The sequence below is a fragment of the Dermacentor albipictus genome, chromosome 9 (genome assembly GCF_038994185.2).
Source record: "Dermacentor albipictus isolate Rhodes 1998 colony chromosome 9, USDA_Dalb.pri_finalv2, whole genome shotgun sequence".
Taxonomy (NCBI): domain Eukaryota; kingdom Metazoa; phylum Arthropoda; class Arachnida; order Ixodida; family Ixodidae; genus Dermacentor; species Dermacentor albipictus.
In genome coordinates, this window is record NC_091829.1 from 39,047,237 (window position 1) to 39,064,299 (window position 17,063).

The 17,063-nt window shown below is 42.0% G+C and overlaps 2 protein-coding genes across 9 annotated transcripts in view; one reads left to right on the plus strand and one right to left on the minus strand.

The window, feature by feature from the left end:
- Window positions 1-12,144, plus strand: part of LOC135916518 (uncharacterized) — a 137,628-nt gene extending 125,484 nt beyond the window's left edge. For 2 of the 6 annotated variants that reach the window (XR_010568958.2, XR_010568957.2), the window contains 3 exons: window positions 2,882-2,991; window positions 9,527-9,666; window positions 12,010-12,144. Coding sequence is in view for 2 of the 6 variants with exons in the window: in XM_065449916.2 (XP_065305988.1) it covers window positions 2,882-2,985 (104 nt within the window). In the remaining 4 variants the exon portion in view is untranslated. Of the gene's footprint in view, window positions 1-789; window positions 1,110-2,881; window positions 2,992-9,526; window positions 9,667-12,009 lie in introns of those variants that run through there. The other 4 variants (XM_065449916.2, XM_065449917.2, XR_010568959.2 and 1 more) reach the window with 3 other exon arrangements.
- LOC135916505 (ATP-binding cassette sub-family G member 8) overlaps window positions 5,817-17,063 on the minus strand; it is a 337,391-nt gene continuing 326,144 nt past the window's right edge. For all 3 annotated transcript variants that reach the window (XM_065449893.1, XM_065449892.2, XM_065449894.2), the window contains 4 exons: window positions 15,262-15,470; window positions 14,103-14,179; window positions 11,989-12,399; window positions 5,817-10,594 (listed from right to left, as the gene is read on the minus strand). In XM_065449893.1, the coding sequence (XP_065305965.1) occupies window positions 10,400-10,594; window positions 11,989-12,399; window positions 14,103-14,179; window positions 15,262-15,470 (892 nt within the window). In that variant the 3' untranslated portion in view covers window positions 5,817-10,399. The remainder of the gene's footprint in view (window positions 10,595-11,988; window positions 12,400-14,102; window positions 14,180-15,261; window positions 15,471-17,063) is intronic.

Consider the following 17,063-nt stretch of genomic DNA (forward strand, 5'->3'; position numbering starts at 1 on the left):
GCTACTGGGAACCAAACATCTCAGCATATCCATTCTTGCTCCGTGATCTCGACGCAAGAGGTCACGTGCTGGGCCACCACTGTGACTTCACGGAGCGTTCGCTTGCCGAGGCTGGCTGCGCGTAATGATCTAGATCACTCCTCCTCCGTGATTCTCTCCCACCGCTTCGCCATCGATGGATTGGCCACCGCAGGCTGGCCGGCGAGACATCTACGGACCCGCTTCCGCTGAGTTTTGATGTATTGCTCAGGAGCAACTACTTCGCCACGCGTTTCAGCTCGTTGCTCTCTGAGCAGAATACGACTGTTTTGGCGCCCAGCCACGGGCACGGTACGGATCGGGCACGGCACGGATCGACGAGGCCCTCATATGCAGCGCCTCGCCCATGCTATCTCAGGCAAGACTCATACGCCGACCCATAGCCATACGCCGACGAGCACTCCCGATGATGCTGGGTGGCAACCTCGTACCATGAAAGCGGGCCGTGACTTTGCTTGCAGGTAGACCACCGGCTCCCGCGGGCGCCAGCGGCTAAGGCGCTCGTCGCCCAAATAGACCGTCTGAAGCTACAGCACCGAAAAGCCATCCGGATGATTATTGGCTTGCCGTGCGAAAACACCCGTGTGCTTAGATTTAGGTGCACGTTAAAGAACCCCAGGTGGTCTAAATTTCCGGAGGCCTCCGTACGGTGTGCCTCATAATGAGGAAGTGGTTTTGACACGTTAAACCCCGTAATTTTTTTTTTTTTTACTGGCTTGCCGGGCACCTCGCACATCGCTGGCGCCCTAGCCTAGGTGAAGACTTGGCCGCTGTCCCCGCATGCTGCCTCCAACACGTTGACAGGCTGCCCCGGGTAGCCCTGCTCTCCTCTCAAGGTTGCGGGGGCTGACAAGGAGGCTGACGCCCTGGCAAAGGGCGTCACTGTACCACGCCACTGTGCCAGTCAGCACCACTGTAACGGCCTTCGACAGTGCAAATCACATGTTGCAACGGCGCTCCATCCGGATCGACGTGTCGCCAGTGGTCGACCCCCTCTCCAGTGCCTCCTGTTCGCGGCCTCACAAGGCAGGAGCGGACTCTACTGCTGCGCCTCCGAATCGGCTGCAAAGGTCTGGTGCCGTAAACGAGAACAGTATGTAGCTGCCCGCCACGGCAGCTTCACCGCAATACTCGCCCTCCCGTCTCGCGTGAAAACGCCGGCGCACACTCAGTTTCTCATTTCGGTACCAGCAAATCTTCTCCGGGGTCGTCGCTCGCGGAATTCAGCTATCACCGCCAATCTTATTGCGATAAGCATCTTCGCCCATCTGTTTTACAGCACGTGGTGCGTAGTGCCATTGGTAGCGTACTGTATGCTTTTAGTAGGCAATAATCCAAACGCGCCGCCGTACCTTGCTGCAGGCGGCGCCGATGTGGGCATCACGTTTCACTTTGGCGTCATATCCGGCGTCGCCCACCAGCTCGATTTCGTTTTGGTTTCCCGTCGCCCTCAACTCTTTCCATACCACGCCCACTGAACATCGTTAGCCCGCTATCGATGGTTTGAAACGCCGCTTTCGGGACCATCCGCGCCGCTCACCGACACACTGCGCCATCGAACGTGAAGGAGGAGAACGAGTTTTTAAAATTTTTTTAAGCAGTTTACATTCTTTTCCCGCCAGGCGGTAATTTTTGAACGCGCCCCAATGTTTCGTGATCGTCAATGTAGAAATGGTAGAAAGCAGAAATGGCCACCTCCGGGAGCGGCACACGCGCTTCGAAAGATCACAGACATAGCAATTCCACTGTGTCTGTAGCTGATTTTATCAATGGATCGAGCAGCAGCGAGTCTGAACATGCAGTCTTTTCACCAGACTTTGACTCTTAGAGCGACGACGACGCAAACCAGACCGGAACATCAGCAGCCACAGCCCGGCACGCCCAACTTTGGTGCTTGCAGTTACATATTTGTAGTGGAATAGTGGTTCAATGAAAAATGTTTTTTTTTTAGATATAATTAGTCCCTGTTAGACGGCAATACATTTTGCATATCATAATTTTTGTTCCGCTTTTTTTTTTCTTAGTAGGTACGAGCGTGTCTTTAGAAACTTTGTTCAGTTTTATCCCACAAACTTGATTCTGGCAATTTGTATATTCTTTGACATACGTCTCGTTACTAAAACATTTATGCGTCAAAAGTGCATTCTATCTGCCTTTTGTTTGTGTTATAAAATATTGAGTGCAGTCGTTCCTTCAGAAAAGAATCTGGCGTAACCTATAAAAATACCTGTTTCCCCCATAATAGGGAAAGAGTTAAAACACGCAATAGCGCCGCCGGAGCACCACCAGCTTGACGCGTGTCAGCATCTCGTGCCGCAACGATCTGCGCGACACTTCGCATTACACACATGTCAACAGTAGTTGAGTCTGTCAATTTTTTAAGTTAGTTTGGATCATGCGTTTTCCCGGTTAATATGTTCCTTCTCGCATTTCTTTCCAAAAGTTGTTCTACTGTGTTCTGTGTTCTACGATGTTCTGTGTTTCAACCGAACTTTCATAATTTTGATGAACTAACTCTATATCCTACAGTCAAATTTCCATTCTGCACGAGACAGAAAATAGAAAATCGTACCTCATGCATAACTTCAAGATATTGTAAAGAATAGGCATAAATGTTTCAAGGAGAGCCTCAGAATCTATTCACTATGCTAAATTTCAAACTATAGGCAACAGCACTTAGTTATTTTCTGTTGGGCTGCATAGTTTTTCTTGCCTTCTTTTTTGTTATTGGGTTGTCAATAATAATCCTTCCTTCCCACCTCCCTTTCTTTCTTTTATTTATATATTCATTTTCTTTTGCATGAGCACCATTTTTGGCCACTACTTTTATTCTTTCTTTCAGGTGATTGTTCACTGACCTCCAGCGGAGCGGAGAACACACCCTGCCCCATCGTCCAGGCCCCTTCCACAACAAAAGGAACCTGCAGTGACACGTCAACCGGCTGACACTCGGTACTACCTTACATTCCTCCACCAACGTTGAGTAGCACACCTCTCTTTTTAATTTTACACCCTCACCGCCAACACACCCACCGTCGTTACCTCGCCCATCCGCCTCACCCCGTTAGAAGGACCGTACCTTTTGTACTATGCTGAGGAGAGCATACGTTGCCTTGTTGGCGCCTGCTTTCACCTTGTTCTCGTTTTGCTTGCAGCAGTTTATGCATTTCATAAAATGACTGAGCTTACTTTGCATAGCTATCCAACAACTTCCTACCACATTCAATGCTTTGCCTGTAGGGCGAAGATGAAAGTATTTATTTTAGGCCAGCCTTTCTATTTATCTTGCTCCAGATATTAAGTTAGTCGGACACGTAATCGTAAAATTTGCGTAAGAGTGTTTCCTCCTGAAGTTTGGGGTCCTACCACGATTTCCACATTGACGTGGTACCTGCATAACAAAAGTTTTGTGGATCTGGAGCATCACAGTGGCCCCAATGCATTATTCTTAAGAGCAAGCTTTAGCTCGGGTGCTCCTATCTAAATACATGTAAAAGGAGAATTAGTTTTTCTCGGCAACCACTGCACCAAATTTGGCGAGGTTTGTTGCATTTAAAAGAAAATCTTAAAATCTAGAGACTGTTGGTTTCGAATTTTCGAGTTAGTTGTCAATTTTGTGTTAAAAATTGGCAAAAGTAAAAAATTTTCAAAAAACGAAATTATGAAGTTTAAACTCCGTAACTCAACAACGAAAAACAATAATGCAATTCTGTGAATCGCATCTAATAGTACATCTAAAGCGGACAAAATTGATACGTTGTACATGAATATAAAAAGAATCTAGTAATATGCAAATGCTGCTTTTGCAGAACCCTTGTAACCAACGTAACAAATTCATGTAAGATTACGGTAAAATGACGTATCGAATTCGTCCGCTTTGAATGATCTACTGGATGCCATATGCATAACCGCAATATCTTTTCTTGATGCAGAGCTAATAATTTGTAAACTTCGTGCTTCTATTTTTTTCAGACTGTCGAATATTTTTAAATATTTTAAACAAAATTTATGTCCTAAATCAAAATTCCACTTCCAACAGTCACTAGAAATTAACTTTCTCTCTCAAATGCAACAAATTTCATTAAAATCGGTCCAGGAGTTATCTTGCAAAAACGTTTTTGAGTTTTACATGTGTTTCAAAAGGCCGCGTCAGAGTTGGGCCCAAGCTAAAGCTTCCTCTTAAGAGGAAGATTTAGCTCGGGGGCCCCTATATAAGTATGTACATGTAAAAGGAGAATTCGTTTTTCTCAGCAACCACTGCACCAAATTTCTCACCAACCCAACTGCACCAAGACATTAGCAGCATGGACAACTTTGACAATAATTTGCTAATTATGTAAAATTTAATTTTTAATTACTAACTTTACGGCACATATTCTAATTGCAAAATTTAAGCAGTGTAGTATGTAGTGATGTAGGTGAAGTCGCTTTTTCTAAGCAGAAATCTTAAGATGTTTGAGTACGTGCCATGAAAGACATCAGCTTTCCAGTTAAGAGTTTCTAAAAAGTGTGCCTTTAACATTTTGTGATGATCTTAACTGGAATGCTGGGGCATCTTTTTTAGGACATTTTGGGTCGCATGTCTCATAGTGCTCATAGGAAAATTTTAGATAAGCATGCAGGACTTAACAACTCCTGGTCTTCAATTTTGCAATTGCAACTTGTGCACTAAAGTGTGAGCAATTAAAAAGTTAATTTGCACAATTTATATTATTAGTGAAATTGTATTGTTGAAAATTTTCCTCCTGCTGATGCTTGCATAGCCCCGTAACCTATCTGCGGAAGCTGCAGCGGCCTAGATACATATATGAAAATTGTGATCAAATTTCGCGTGCACGTGCAAAAGGACATGTAGAAGCAAGTATCTGGGTCCTATTATAATTTTGGATGTTTCGATTATGTGAATTTTGGAAGCACTTGACAATATTCTAAAAAATGGCAGTTTTGTTGAAGCAAAGTGAAACAAGTAATTTGAAACAAAGCGAAGCAAAATGATTTTGTTGGCTGCGTTGGCATCAGTGCTATATGTGGAGCAATGCAGGCTATTCTATAACTCTCTTAGTCATTATACATAGCTCCAAGCTTGCACAAGAGACCATACTCCTGCTTCCAGGGGGCACAGAAAAATAACTAAGATTCTGACCAATTAAAACGTCTTAAAAAAGTATGGGAGATAACCCAAAACAATGCATAAATTTCATCCATTTAGCCTTAATAGTGAAAATAGATTTCTGAGATTCATCTCTCATTAATGCAAGGAATGGTTTTCATACCTCATGGATAATACCAGAATTCAGAAGAAAATAAATATCACAGAAGAAGCTTAGTCTTGTAATAATATTAGGATCCTAAGGTATTCTGCAGCAAAATCGGGAGCGCATATCATAAACTATCTTAACACTTTTTTAAGACAGAAAACTATTGCAGTGGCCAACAGGCCTGCATTGCAGCTGCTGTTGACATCAGCAGCCACTCCATTCATATTTTTATGCATTTGTTTGTGTTCAAGTTCTTCAGTATTTCTGTCTCCCTTTGCAGTAACTAAGGAAAGTTACTTGCACATTCAATGCCGTGCCAATTGCAAATAGCTTTATCTTCTATGGCAACAGCCAAATGCACACAAATGCCAAAGAGGGGCATAAGGTTTAGCAGCTCCTCATTCACTCTCGTCATTTTACAAATACACTGAGGTTAAATTTTTCAGAAATTGTGACGGCAAGGTTAATGTGTGGCTGTTCATTGAGCCACAATTCTTTCTCATAAAAATATACAACAAGTAATTAAGAAACCTTTATTTACATGAGAACAGCGTACTGATCGTCAAAACACATGAAACAGACAGTCACCACATATGTACACGTTTGTCAGTTCGTGATGGCATGTTACACTTCGCTTTTTCTTCTTTTGTCTCGTGTCACACCAAAGGAGTGTTTGAAGAAAGCTGGAGAGACAGAAAACTTGAAAGAGCACGCAAGTGCTTTTGTCTTTTTTCTTGAAGTGAATGCGTTTGGCACATAAATGTGTGCGAGGGATAAGTACGACCATTCCACGGGAAAAGCTTTTCCAGGTTGAGAAGAGTTAATGACAGGCATATAGCACGAAAGTTTCAACATTATGTTGCACTACATCTACAGTCGCGGACAGAATAAAATGGACCACGGGATCTCCGAAAACGTTCAATTCCCGAGCCGCCTGTAGCAGTAACCAGTAAAACTGCCCACGACAACGTTGTTAGCATATTCTAGTCAAGGTCCAAAATGCAAAAACCAGATTGCGTTGTGATGTTGTGGAGATATTCAGCTTTTTCTTAGATTTCATGGTCCATAATATTCTGTCCGCGACTGTACACCAAGACTTAGAGCAGTAAATGGCCAATTGAAGCAGGTTTTTACATTAATTCAAGGTTCAAAAAAGAAACAAATTAATGGTGGTGACTGGAATTCAGTGACGTATAATGTGAGGATGCTCGAATCAGTTGTATAAAAAAATTTCTTTGACAGCATGGTTGCTTTTGTTACAAACTACAATATAAAAACTACACCTACCAGAAAAAGAAGTGTTTAAGGAATCTTATAACATCACAAGCTTGGCTGCAACTTGTTGCGATCTTGGACACACTAATGAACATCATTAGAGTATTTTCTAAACACGCACACTTATTCATACTTTGTAAGTCAACAGCTATGATACAAAACAGACCGTGCACAAGTTGAGCAACATACATACCCATCAAACAATGACCGCAATTGCTTTCCATAGACAAGCTTGTCTTGAACGGTTGCACTGATACAGTCTGACAATTCCAGCCAAAAAGACAAAACAAAAAACTGTCACTTGAAAGAAAACCTAGAATAATTTACGCTGGCTCCTTCTTTCCATCAATCATTTTTTTTCTTTGTTGTTGTGTCATCAATGGTGAAGTAAGTAATAGTCAGCATGCATGCACCAGAAACAAGTGCATAAAAAAGCAACACACTGCAGCAAACTATCGTTCCTGCAGACTCGGTGGTTATCACTGCACATATAAAGTTATGAGAAAGTACCCTAGTCAACTGTTTTATACGTGCCATAGATACAGCCCTAGCAGGACTACCTTTAAACAAGGTGTTATTCAGTTTCAGTGTGTGAAATGAACACTTAGCAAATGTTGGTGTACATGGCAGTGTTAAATCAATATTGACAAAGTGACGTAGTATGAATACACTTGTGTGATTTTTGCAGTTTAGTTTAAAGTGACCTTGGCTCTGTGTTGTCATACACCGCTTATAGTATGGTTGTTTGTTAATAGCACTGACAGTCTACGGCTTTGCTGACATCTCCGAAGGAACATTGTTAATATCTTAAGTATACCTTTACATAAGCATGTTGGCACACACACGCACACACACACAGTTCAGTCTTGTTATAATGACGTCACATCTGACACAAAAACACCTTTGTTAGGTCTTATATTCAAAATAAAACTACACACCGATAACAACAGGAAAAAAATTGATTGAATCTATGTAAAAGTTGGAATAACCTAATGCTCTCTGTCGGAACTGTAAACCAATTGCTGCCACTGCAAGTCTCTTGTGGAACATCCAGAATTGTTGCTGCTACCAGAATACATGTTTTGAGCTTCAGGTAAATGATATCTTTGCTTTGAGTGGTACTGCTAATGTAACTTGTATTTCAGGCTTTGTTGGTAGCAGTGGGAAAACCCGTTCATATAAACTAAACAGCCACATTTTAAATTTATTTCATTGCATCCACCAGCTCTTTGTATCTGAAAATTTGTTACAAACATATTGTTATATTGAGGTCCAACTGTATGACAACACACTACTGTCAGGCAACAAACTTTGTGGCAGCTGGGTGAGTGGGATAACTCTCTATGCTCATGTGAAGGCACTCTTCAGTGCCCATAACATGTGCAGATGTGAAGGGGAAAAAATTGTGAGCATCACCAGTGAAATGTCGCATGACCTGAAAGCACCTCGACATAAAATAAGTCAGTGATGTATGGTTTGTGTCTAAAAAAAAATACTACAAAATGAGGCAGTCTGCTCGCATCTGAAAGTGATGCAAGACTCCAGTCAAACCCATGACCAAGAAAAATTTACATTGCAATCTAGACAAGCCGATACTACAGTCAAACTAGACTAAGACCGAGGAATAAGGATAAGAAATTTATGCGTTGCTCATGCTTTTGTTTACTGGCAGGCTTGACATAAGACTGTGATGGATGATCAATTGCTACGAATCTCTCTGCTACAAGTTGGTTGTTTTTGGTTGGAAAGGCATAAGCAGATTTGTGCCGAATTGTCCACGACTATCATAGCAGACTGAGTATAGTGACTTATGTGCTGGGGTGTGTAAATGATTGTGTCAGGGCAAACACATAGGAGGCACTCAAATGGAAGCGCGTAGTCCAGGAACTGCTGGAGTAACTCGTAGCATAATGCTTTTAGTTAAAAGGTGCACAGCGGAGCTACCTGAATTCTGCCTGTTATCTGTTCTTCCTTTCTCAAAGTTCAGAAGCTATTGATTGCAGATCTGAGCAAGTGTAATGGAAAAATTTATTTCACTGGACTACTCTGTTCCTTTATTATTACCAATCCTTCATAGTCAGCAAATCTTGGTGACAACTTGACAGAGTGCCACTCGAACCGCTTATGATGTGTGAAAAAGAATAGCACTGGAATGTTACTATGGCCCTGATCTTCTGGTGAGCTTTGTTTCGTTACTTTGTCATGTGACCTTGAAGTATCAGTGAGAAGACTTAGCAAGAACTCGGCAGTGGCTGACACAAACATGATATCGGTGTAGAGGCTTGCCAACAGAGATCTAGGTTTTTCTATGTATATTCATTCTAATGAATGAACTACTGCATATTACAGCTGTGCCATCATGAAGTAGCGATGCCGCACCTTTGCACCAGTGGGTTACAAAGGTATTTTGCAACTCTGTGTGCACAAAATAACAATGAAATTTCAACAAAATCTAATCACTGCGTGTCTGGCTTGAAACCGAGCAATGAATAATTCCAAGAAAGTAAAACTGCGATAAAATTGCATGTTGTTAGAGAGTTTCAAGAACTTCTTGCAATTACTGTCGCATTATTTTTACTGGGTTCAATTTATATTGACCATAAGTGTGGAAGACTATATTAGCAATTTTTATATCAAACAGTACTGTGCAAGAAAATTTGCCCTTGGCAATTTACATACACATAAGCACATCCCACTGGAATCGGAAAATTACAGGTTATGCAGACACTGACATGCTAGATGTCTCAAGATTGAGAAATAAAGGACAGCAACCTGAGTACATATCTACTTCAGTGCACAAGCTATCCAAGCATGCAAAAATGGTAGCGATGCCATAAAGCAGCAAACACAAGTAGGCGTACAACACCCGTGTTGTGGGAGGCACCTTGGTCTGAATGTCACTTTGTGGTACAGCCACAAAGTCCTGCAGAGCTTCTTTTCTTTTCATTCACTAGGTACACTGTGATGTCAAAGTGAGAATGCAGTCATCACTACACACTTTGCTGTCTGGACCGTCACCATCTGCAGTTGTTCTGGCAAACTGCAGGCTCTGGTGCGGCACTAGATGGACAGTTGCAAGTTCTTAAAGAACAAGGTACGTCCTGCATGCCACATGATCCGACTGCACGTCAAAGAGGAAATCCAGTAGAGGTAGAAGAAACGTGCATGCCGTTGAAACAGATGGACTATGCAGCACAAGCCGAGGCTTCTTTGCAGAAAATGGCAAGTCTGAAGGATTAAGCACTCCAGAGATATTGTATGTTTCACTGCAAAGTGAGATTGCTGCAGTACAGTGTGCACCATAGTGTGGAAGACTGCAGAGCTGAACACGATAAAGCTTCAGAAGCACTTCATGCAGTTATAAAACTTCAGCCAGAAGTGTTGGAAGGAGCAGCACAGCTCGCATGAAGCAACATAGTCTATTGGAGTCAGTGGTTAGCCATTGACGAAACAGCTGACGCGGAGGATGCTCGTGGCAGAGGCAGCTGTGTTAAAATTTGTGGCGCAGAAAACAGTCTATCGCCACACAGGAGGGCCACTGCTCTGTGCTGCACATGGTAACGATGTCAGATGTCTCATTTTTGTTCCAGCTTGCATGGATAAAGCTGGCTGTCATTTTCCTCGTGCCAACAGTGATGAGCAAACTTGCAAAACTCATGTGAATGGTACCAGCTGCTTGTCAAGCTCAGTACTCCCAAAAAAGGTTACACTAGGATGCCACACAGTCCAGAGAAAAACACTTTCAGTGGCAGCACCGGGCACTATTTGTGGTTGTCGCAAACAAGTTAATTAGTTCGTAGGAGAAGTTCTTGTGTTGGTGATGTACTTCACCGTATCTTGTCGGCCTCTGGGGAGGCTCCAGGGCCCCTCATCTTCAGTGCAATGTAGATTATTGATGCGATGACGAACACAGCATGAACGGCAAGCACAATCAGGATGGGCTGTGCGGTGGGCCACTCGTGGTGCAAGCCGAACAGGGCTAGGGCGTGATTGTCCGTCACGATGCCACATATTGCCTTGACCTGCAAGAGTCGGGTCATTTGACTATCAGTGAGAGACAGACAGACAATGAACTTTAATGAATTTTATCAGTGAGAGAGAAACAAATTTTTATTATACAGTAGCACTAACTGCCAAATGTTACAAAGGCATCTGTACACGTAACCTCTTTCCTCAGCAGTGCAAGATGTAGGCAAGAGCAGCTTAGTTGCACCTGTTTATCTATCACAAAGTGTTGTGAAAATGAGAATTTCAATCATGACAAGTACGATAGCACCTTCTGGTGTCACACGTGTAGACTAGATGTAGGAGCAGAGAGACGTCTCTAAATGAAGACCTGTAGGGCTTTTAGAAAGCCATAGCACAAGTGGCTTCAAAGTGACATGTTAACAATCTCTCTGCTGTAATGAACAGGGGCAAACAAAGTTTTCGCTGTACTACAGGTGATGAGAAAGTGGCGATTGGTGCCCTTTTATGATTGGCACCAGACCCGCGCGAGCTTTGTAGAGTTGACCTCATAATCACTGCAACAGGATTCGTATTCTGCATCCGTCAGAACCTTAACGCATAGGTAATACCTTGGCTGTGTAAGAAAGTTAGCTTCTTTAATGGGAAGCTTTACCTCAGAGCCAGCTCTGATTTCCCTATTGAAGTGTATCTGCAAAATGCAGAAATGCTTTTAAAGGACCACTTCTGGACCAGTTTGAAAGACATTTGTGGCATTTGAGAAAGTTTCATGCAAGCAACTGTAGGAGGGAAAATATTGATTTGGGACCTCAGATTTTAAGAAACATTGTTGACATTTGCAAAGAATAGATATCACACTTCGGTAAACTATTTTGCATTTAAATTATGCACAGCTTGAATATGATGAATGAATTTATTGCTTACGTGAAATTTTTAGAATGTTTACAAGGTTTTCACAGAAGTCCTTAAATATTAGTGGCATATTTCAGAGCAGCGTGTAATGAGTCAGTTTTATCCGCTTTAGATCTGTTATTGGGTATACAGCTTACAGAATTGCGATATTGCAATTTCTGCAATATTCAAGAACTTATCTGAAATATATGAAGAATAATTTACAGACCTTCATCACTTATGTGTCAGCTGAAATTAATTGTTCAATATCAATAACAATGAATGAAATGATATAATCCATGTGCATATATAGTCGTCAGGTCATTTTTTTTCTCTTGGGGTGCTGGAAAACTTTTTTTTTTACAGCGCTGCAGGGGTGAGCATTAGCGGCTGATCGCACATTTTCTACTGTCTCTCAATGCACAATGCATGTCAGCTTCACTGCATCACAGAATACAGAGGCCAGATGACTGGATCACCAAGTTTTAGTACTTAGCAACTGCAACTTTGTTTTTGCCAGCATGGCATGCCACCAAATTGCCTCCCTTTGTACGCTCACCTGGATGCCATTCTCCTGTAGGACCACTGGACCCCGGGGGCAGTCATACATGGACGTCGTCCCACCAGCGAACTCGACCATGGCGAGCTGCTCGAGCGTCCAGCGCAGTGGTGACACCCATTGTAGCCACGAGGTCACCAGCGACAGGTCCATGAGGTGGACTGCGTAGCCGCCGCTCAGGCAGAACACCAGCACCACCAGGCCCAGAAAGGCGGCGGCGCGCTGGCGCGTCGGGAAGGTCCACGCAGACGTCATGGCGACGGCCCGTGCAGTCAGCAGGTAGAGCAGTGTGTAGCCCATGTAGGGGCCAAAGTTGCGCGTCTCCTCGCGTTGGGGCAGACCCGTCATGGAGTAGGCGGGAAACACGTACGCCGCCGCTATGGCCGCGGCTGTCGGAAGGCTGTACATGAGCTGTGAAGTGAATATTTTACAATATTACGTCACAATATTTTAGTGTTGACAGTGGGCAGGTGAGGTAGAGTAAAAGTAATAATCTGGGGGAGATTTCACATAGTGCTGGTCAAAATGACAGTTTCAGGGGCTGTCTGGAGCATGCGGAAACTTATGTGCTGTAGTGATTGCAGTGGTTGTCGGTAAATCTGTAGACTTGCAGCACTAAAGATTGTGAATCAAAGTATGGAATGCCATAATCCTCATGTGTGGAGAGATATCCACAGCTAAATATTCACAGCAAAAAATAATTGAAACAACATTAAACGAAAAAGGCATATGCAAAAATGACATTTGCTGAATTTGTAAGATGCAAAATACTATGCGCTTTTACTTAAGCTTTTGAATAATTCTTGCTTGCTAGCACTGTGCTAGCTTGTGCGCTGTGACACAAGATATTTTTTCAAGCTATCTTTCTCGGACGTTATTCAGTGCCTTCTTCTTATTGAAAAGGAAATGCGCCCACGTATTCAGGGCTTCATCGGCTGCATCATGGGGGAACACTGCCATTTCTTGCAGCTCCTGGGCAGTGTCCTTGCCGTAATTATCAGTCTGCAACGGCACTTTGAGGCACTTCTCCATTGTTTCTATGATATCAGCCCTGCAATTTTGCATGTGATTATCGATGCTGCCAATTAGCTGTTTATGTCCACAGAAACACTTGCGTTTCATGTAGCCACAGCAGATTTGAGCAGCAGACTTTAATGCTCACTGCAATAGTGACTGCTTGACCATGTTAGAGGATCATTTTAAACGGACCCTTTTTTTTTTTAGAGTATGTGGCTAACCAAAATGAAAAACGCTGCAAATTAAGAACTTCAGGAACAGTGCCTACTAGAAAATATCAAATTAATTTGTATGGATTAGCACTTCACTCATTAATTTATATAGTTGGTGAAATAGTCATAAAAACGACACAGGTAACTGGGAGGCTGCAGTTCCGCTGCACATTTTCTAGTGTTGGTGAGCAACGATGAGGTAAAGCAAAGGACAACCAAGTTGTTGCGTAGAGAATTTTAGTGAAGTGTTATTTTTAAAATGCAGAGCAATCAATATCGCTCAATAATTCAGCAAGAAACTTGCACAGAACTGGGACAGCCACAACTGTCCAAATGCAGTATATGTGAGCTGTGGATCAACATTGATGAAGTCTGTGGCAGGAAGGCAGAGTGGACTTGTCCATTCTTTATCCAAGGAGTTTTAGTGCAGTGCTGATTAAAATGAAATAGTTTGCAGGCCTTCTGTGGACCAGGCTTGCCATGCTTATTGAAGCAGTTGACATATTTGTTGCAAACTGAGATCTTCATGACTGGCCTGAAGGTAAGATATGTGCAAAGCATTGCTTGTGGCCTTTTAACATAGCACTCTGATAGGCATATTAGAATATTAGAAAATTTTAAAGAACAAATTGAACATTGTCCTATCCAATTCAGTCTTCGAATTGAATAATCGCTGTTTGTCAGTATGAATATTTTCAGCTGTGTGATCAAACATAAAATTCTAGCAACAGTATGGTAAAGCTTGCTCCCGCAGCCGTAGTAGGCATACATATGAAGTTGCGCGATGGAGAAGGCTACAGCACTCAAGGAGCCAGATTTTACTGCCTTTGACAACTTAAAATTGTCAAAGCTGGTAAAAATAACAAGAAACAACTGATATGTTACCTTTGAAATGATGTATGCAATGCCATTGTACAACCTTTCGTTGATATCTCGTGACACGTACGCCTTTTCTCGCCAAACTGGGATAAAAAAAAAAGACATTGGTCTGAGCCACAGCAGCTGTAGGTGGACATGCAAGTCAAATTTTCACAGGTTCTGTCAGGATGGTGTGGAAGTATTGTAAACGGAGTTGTTCCTATAAACATATTTTTCCCATTATGATGCTACTGTCTGAGAGCCACATACAGCACCGTAGTGTGCCAGGTGATCTGTTTTAAATGTAAATGTACTCATTGGAGATCTCCCATGATAGGTATTGCGACTGTCACGTCACATCGGCAATGCTACTTGAAGGGGTGCGCACTACTTGCAATACAAACTGTAAAGTGGTATTAGCTAACAAAATGCCATCAATGAAGTGAATTGATCCTGTTAGAGTACATGTCCTAATTGTGGAATTCAATCAGTGCATAACAATGATATAACATCAATTTAGCAATTACTCCTGTGATTAGCACTAGCTTTAAGAAATATCTGCAGTGAACTGCATTGATTATCCAGTTTACACTTGTAAGCAGTCTATTTTCTGCAGTGCTGAACGTGTTAACTGGAGCAGCAATGCATTTCACCGCAGATTGATAAGCAATGGATTTTCGTTACAGTATCGGGTTTTACTGTTCAGCTGCAACTTCTCACTTTAAACATGTGCACTAAAGTTTGCTAACATCACTTATTACATTCCTAACTTCATCAACCTAACTTATACTAACTATACTAATTATAAATCACTACTACAAGGTTGGCAAGTGGGGTTTTGTTAAGCTAACTTGTAATTTGTATTGCAAGTATTGTCCACCTATTCCAGTAATCTAGCTGACGTGGTAAAATTTATATATATACTGCAGGAGACCTGTAGGTCTGTTCCTATTAAAATACACAATCCCATATAACCAAGCATGTTTCTCAGATACATATAATTCTATAGTTTCCAAGCCCAGTATATCAGTATGGATATAAACATGCTGCCATGTTCAATGTCCAAGCGAATTTTTTACTAAATTGAGGCTCAGTAGTAGTTATAACCTGAAGGAGACAAGTTTCGTGGTAATGCCACGCCTGCTACATAGCGTCAGGATAGGTGACTTGAGTACCGTCTTCTTACCATCTGTGATATCGCCAAGCAGAAGTGGCCAGAGACAGAGCGCGAGGAGCGCATAGTGAAAGCCAAGCCGATCCAGGACGTGCTCCTGGTCGAGCCCTGCCCTTACATTCCAGAAGATGGCTCCCAGAAGAACGGAGATGAAGGCGGCAAGGAACAAACGACGAAAGAAGTGTACCACGTTGTATGGGAAAGTGTAGATCAGTGCCCGTCTGCACAAAGACAAACAAGGGAGAACACCAGAGGTTACCTCATGTAATGATTGTTTACCTTCCATTCTATTTATAACTTTGTTTCTGATAACCATCACCCATTGTATTAAGTGGCCAACCACCATAGTCATTTAGTGGCCATGGCTAGTAGCTATGGCTAGTGGTTATGGCTGGTGGCTATGGCATTTCACTGCTGAGCTTGAGTGCACAGGTTTGATCCCAGCGGTAAGGATAAAATTTTGATGGCGGCAAAATGCAGAAACACTCGCATAGTACTTGGATTTAGGTGCACGCGAGAGAACCAGGCAAAATTAATGTGGAGTTTCCAACTATCGTGTGCCTCATAATCAGATCATGGTCTTGGCAAATAAAGCATTTTTTTTTCTCGATCAAGTGGCCAATACTGGCAATAACAAAGGCTTGGTGCCGTGCCAGCCACTGATGAAGGACCAAAGGAACTAAAAATGACAAGAATTGTTGCACGATATATATGGCCGCATGATGCAAATGTCAGTATTATATTTGTGACTGGACTATGTCCCAATCCTAAATGGTGTCATATTGAAAATTACACCATGCAAATTACTAGGAAAAACACGTGCAAGGAATGTACTGAACGAAAATGAAGTGTCCTTTCCTTGTATATCCCTTTTTTCTAGTAACACATGATGCACAACATTCACTTAAACACAAAATATTAGCGAGCACATTTACAAGCTGTGATATAACGACGTACAGGTGGTTTCAATATGAAACCGAACACCTTTTTAAACTTGAAGAACTGGTTGTTGCAGAAGTGCGAGTTTCGACAGAATTTTCTGATGATTACTAAGCTGTTATTGTCAAGGAGAATGGGTCAGGCAAGACTTCATTAATTTCAATGTGAAAACTAAATGCACACAAATTCCAACTGAAAGCAAGTCTGTTCAAATGGCCAGCTTTAGTACGAGTGACAAATTAGAAGGCCCTGCTATATAGGGTATATAGCTTAGAAATAGAAATAATATAGAATATAGCTTAGAAATATATAGCTTAGAAATGGCTATTCAAATGTCCAGTGGACTGCAGGCATGGGCATTTCTGACTCCAATATTCTTAGTACACTGGTACATTCAATCATAATGAAATATCTGAAGAAATCTGAATATCAAATTTTCGAATTTAATAATTTGTTTCGACACATCATATTCAACTTGAATTCGAAATTTTAGTCGTTCACACTCTTGCACAATATGAACAAGTGCTTGGAAAACTAAAGGAGTATAGTTCAACTATTTTTTGTCCATGGCTTTAGATGCACTTGCAATTCGAAAGCGGTAGTATGAGTATGTGTGAAAGTGGTTGCCTCAGCAATGTGATGGCACATGTAAGCAGGCAAGTGACTCTTGTGGACTAATATAGTCAACAATCTTTGTCACTCTAGTGCTGACGTGCATGTGTAGTAACTAAACATCTATTTCACATAAAAAAGTTTTTTGACAATTCTTTGTCTGTGCAAAATAATGCAAAGCGTTGAGGAGGGAAGATTTTACAGAAAAGTTGACAAGGGTTTTCATAAAGGTCAGAAAGAGGGAGATCATAGAAAGGTTACGA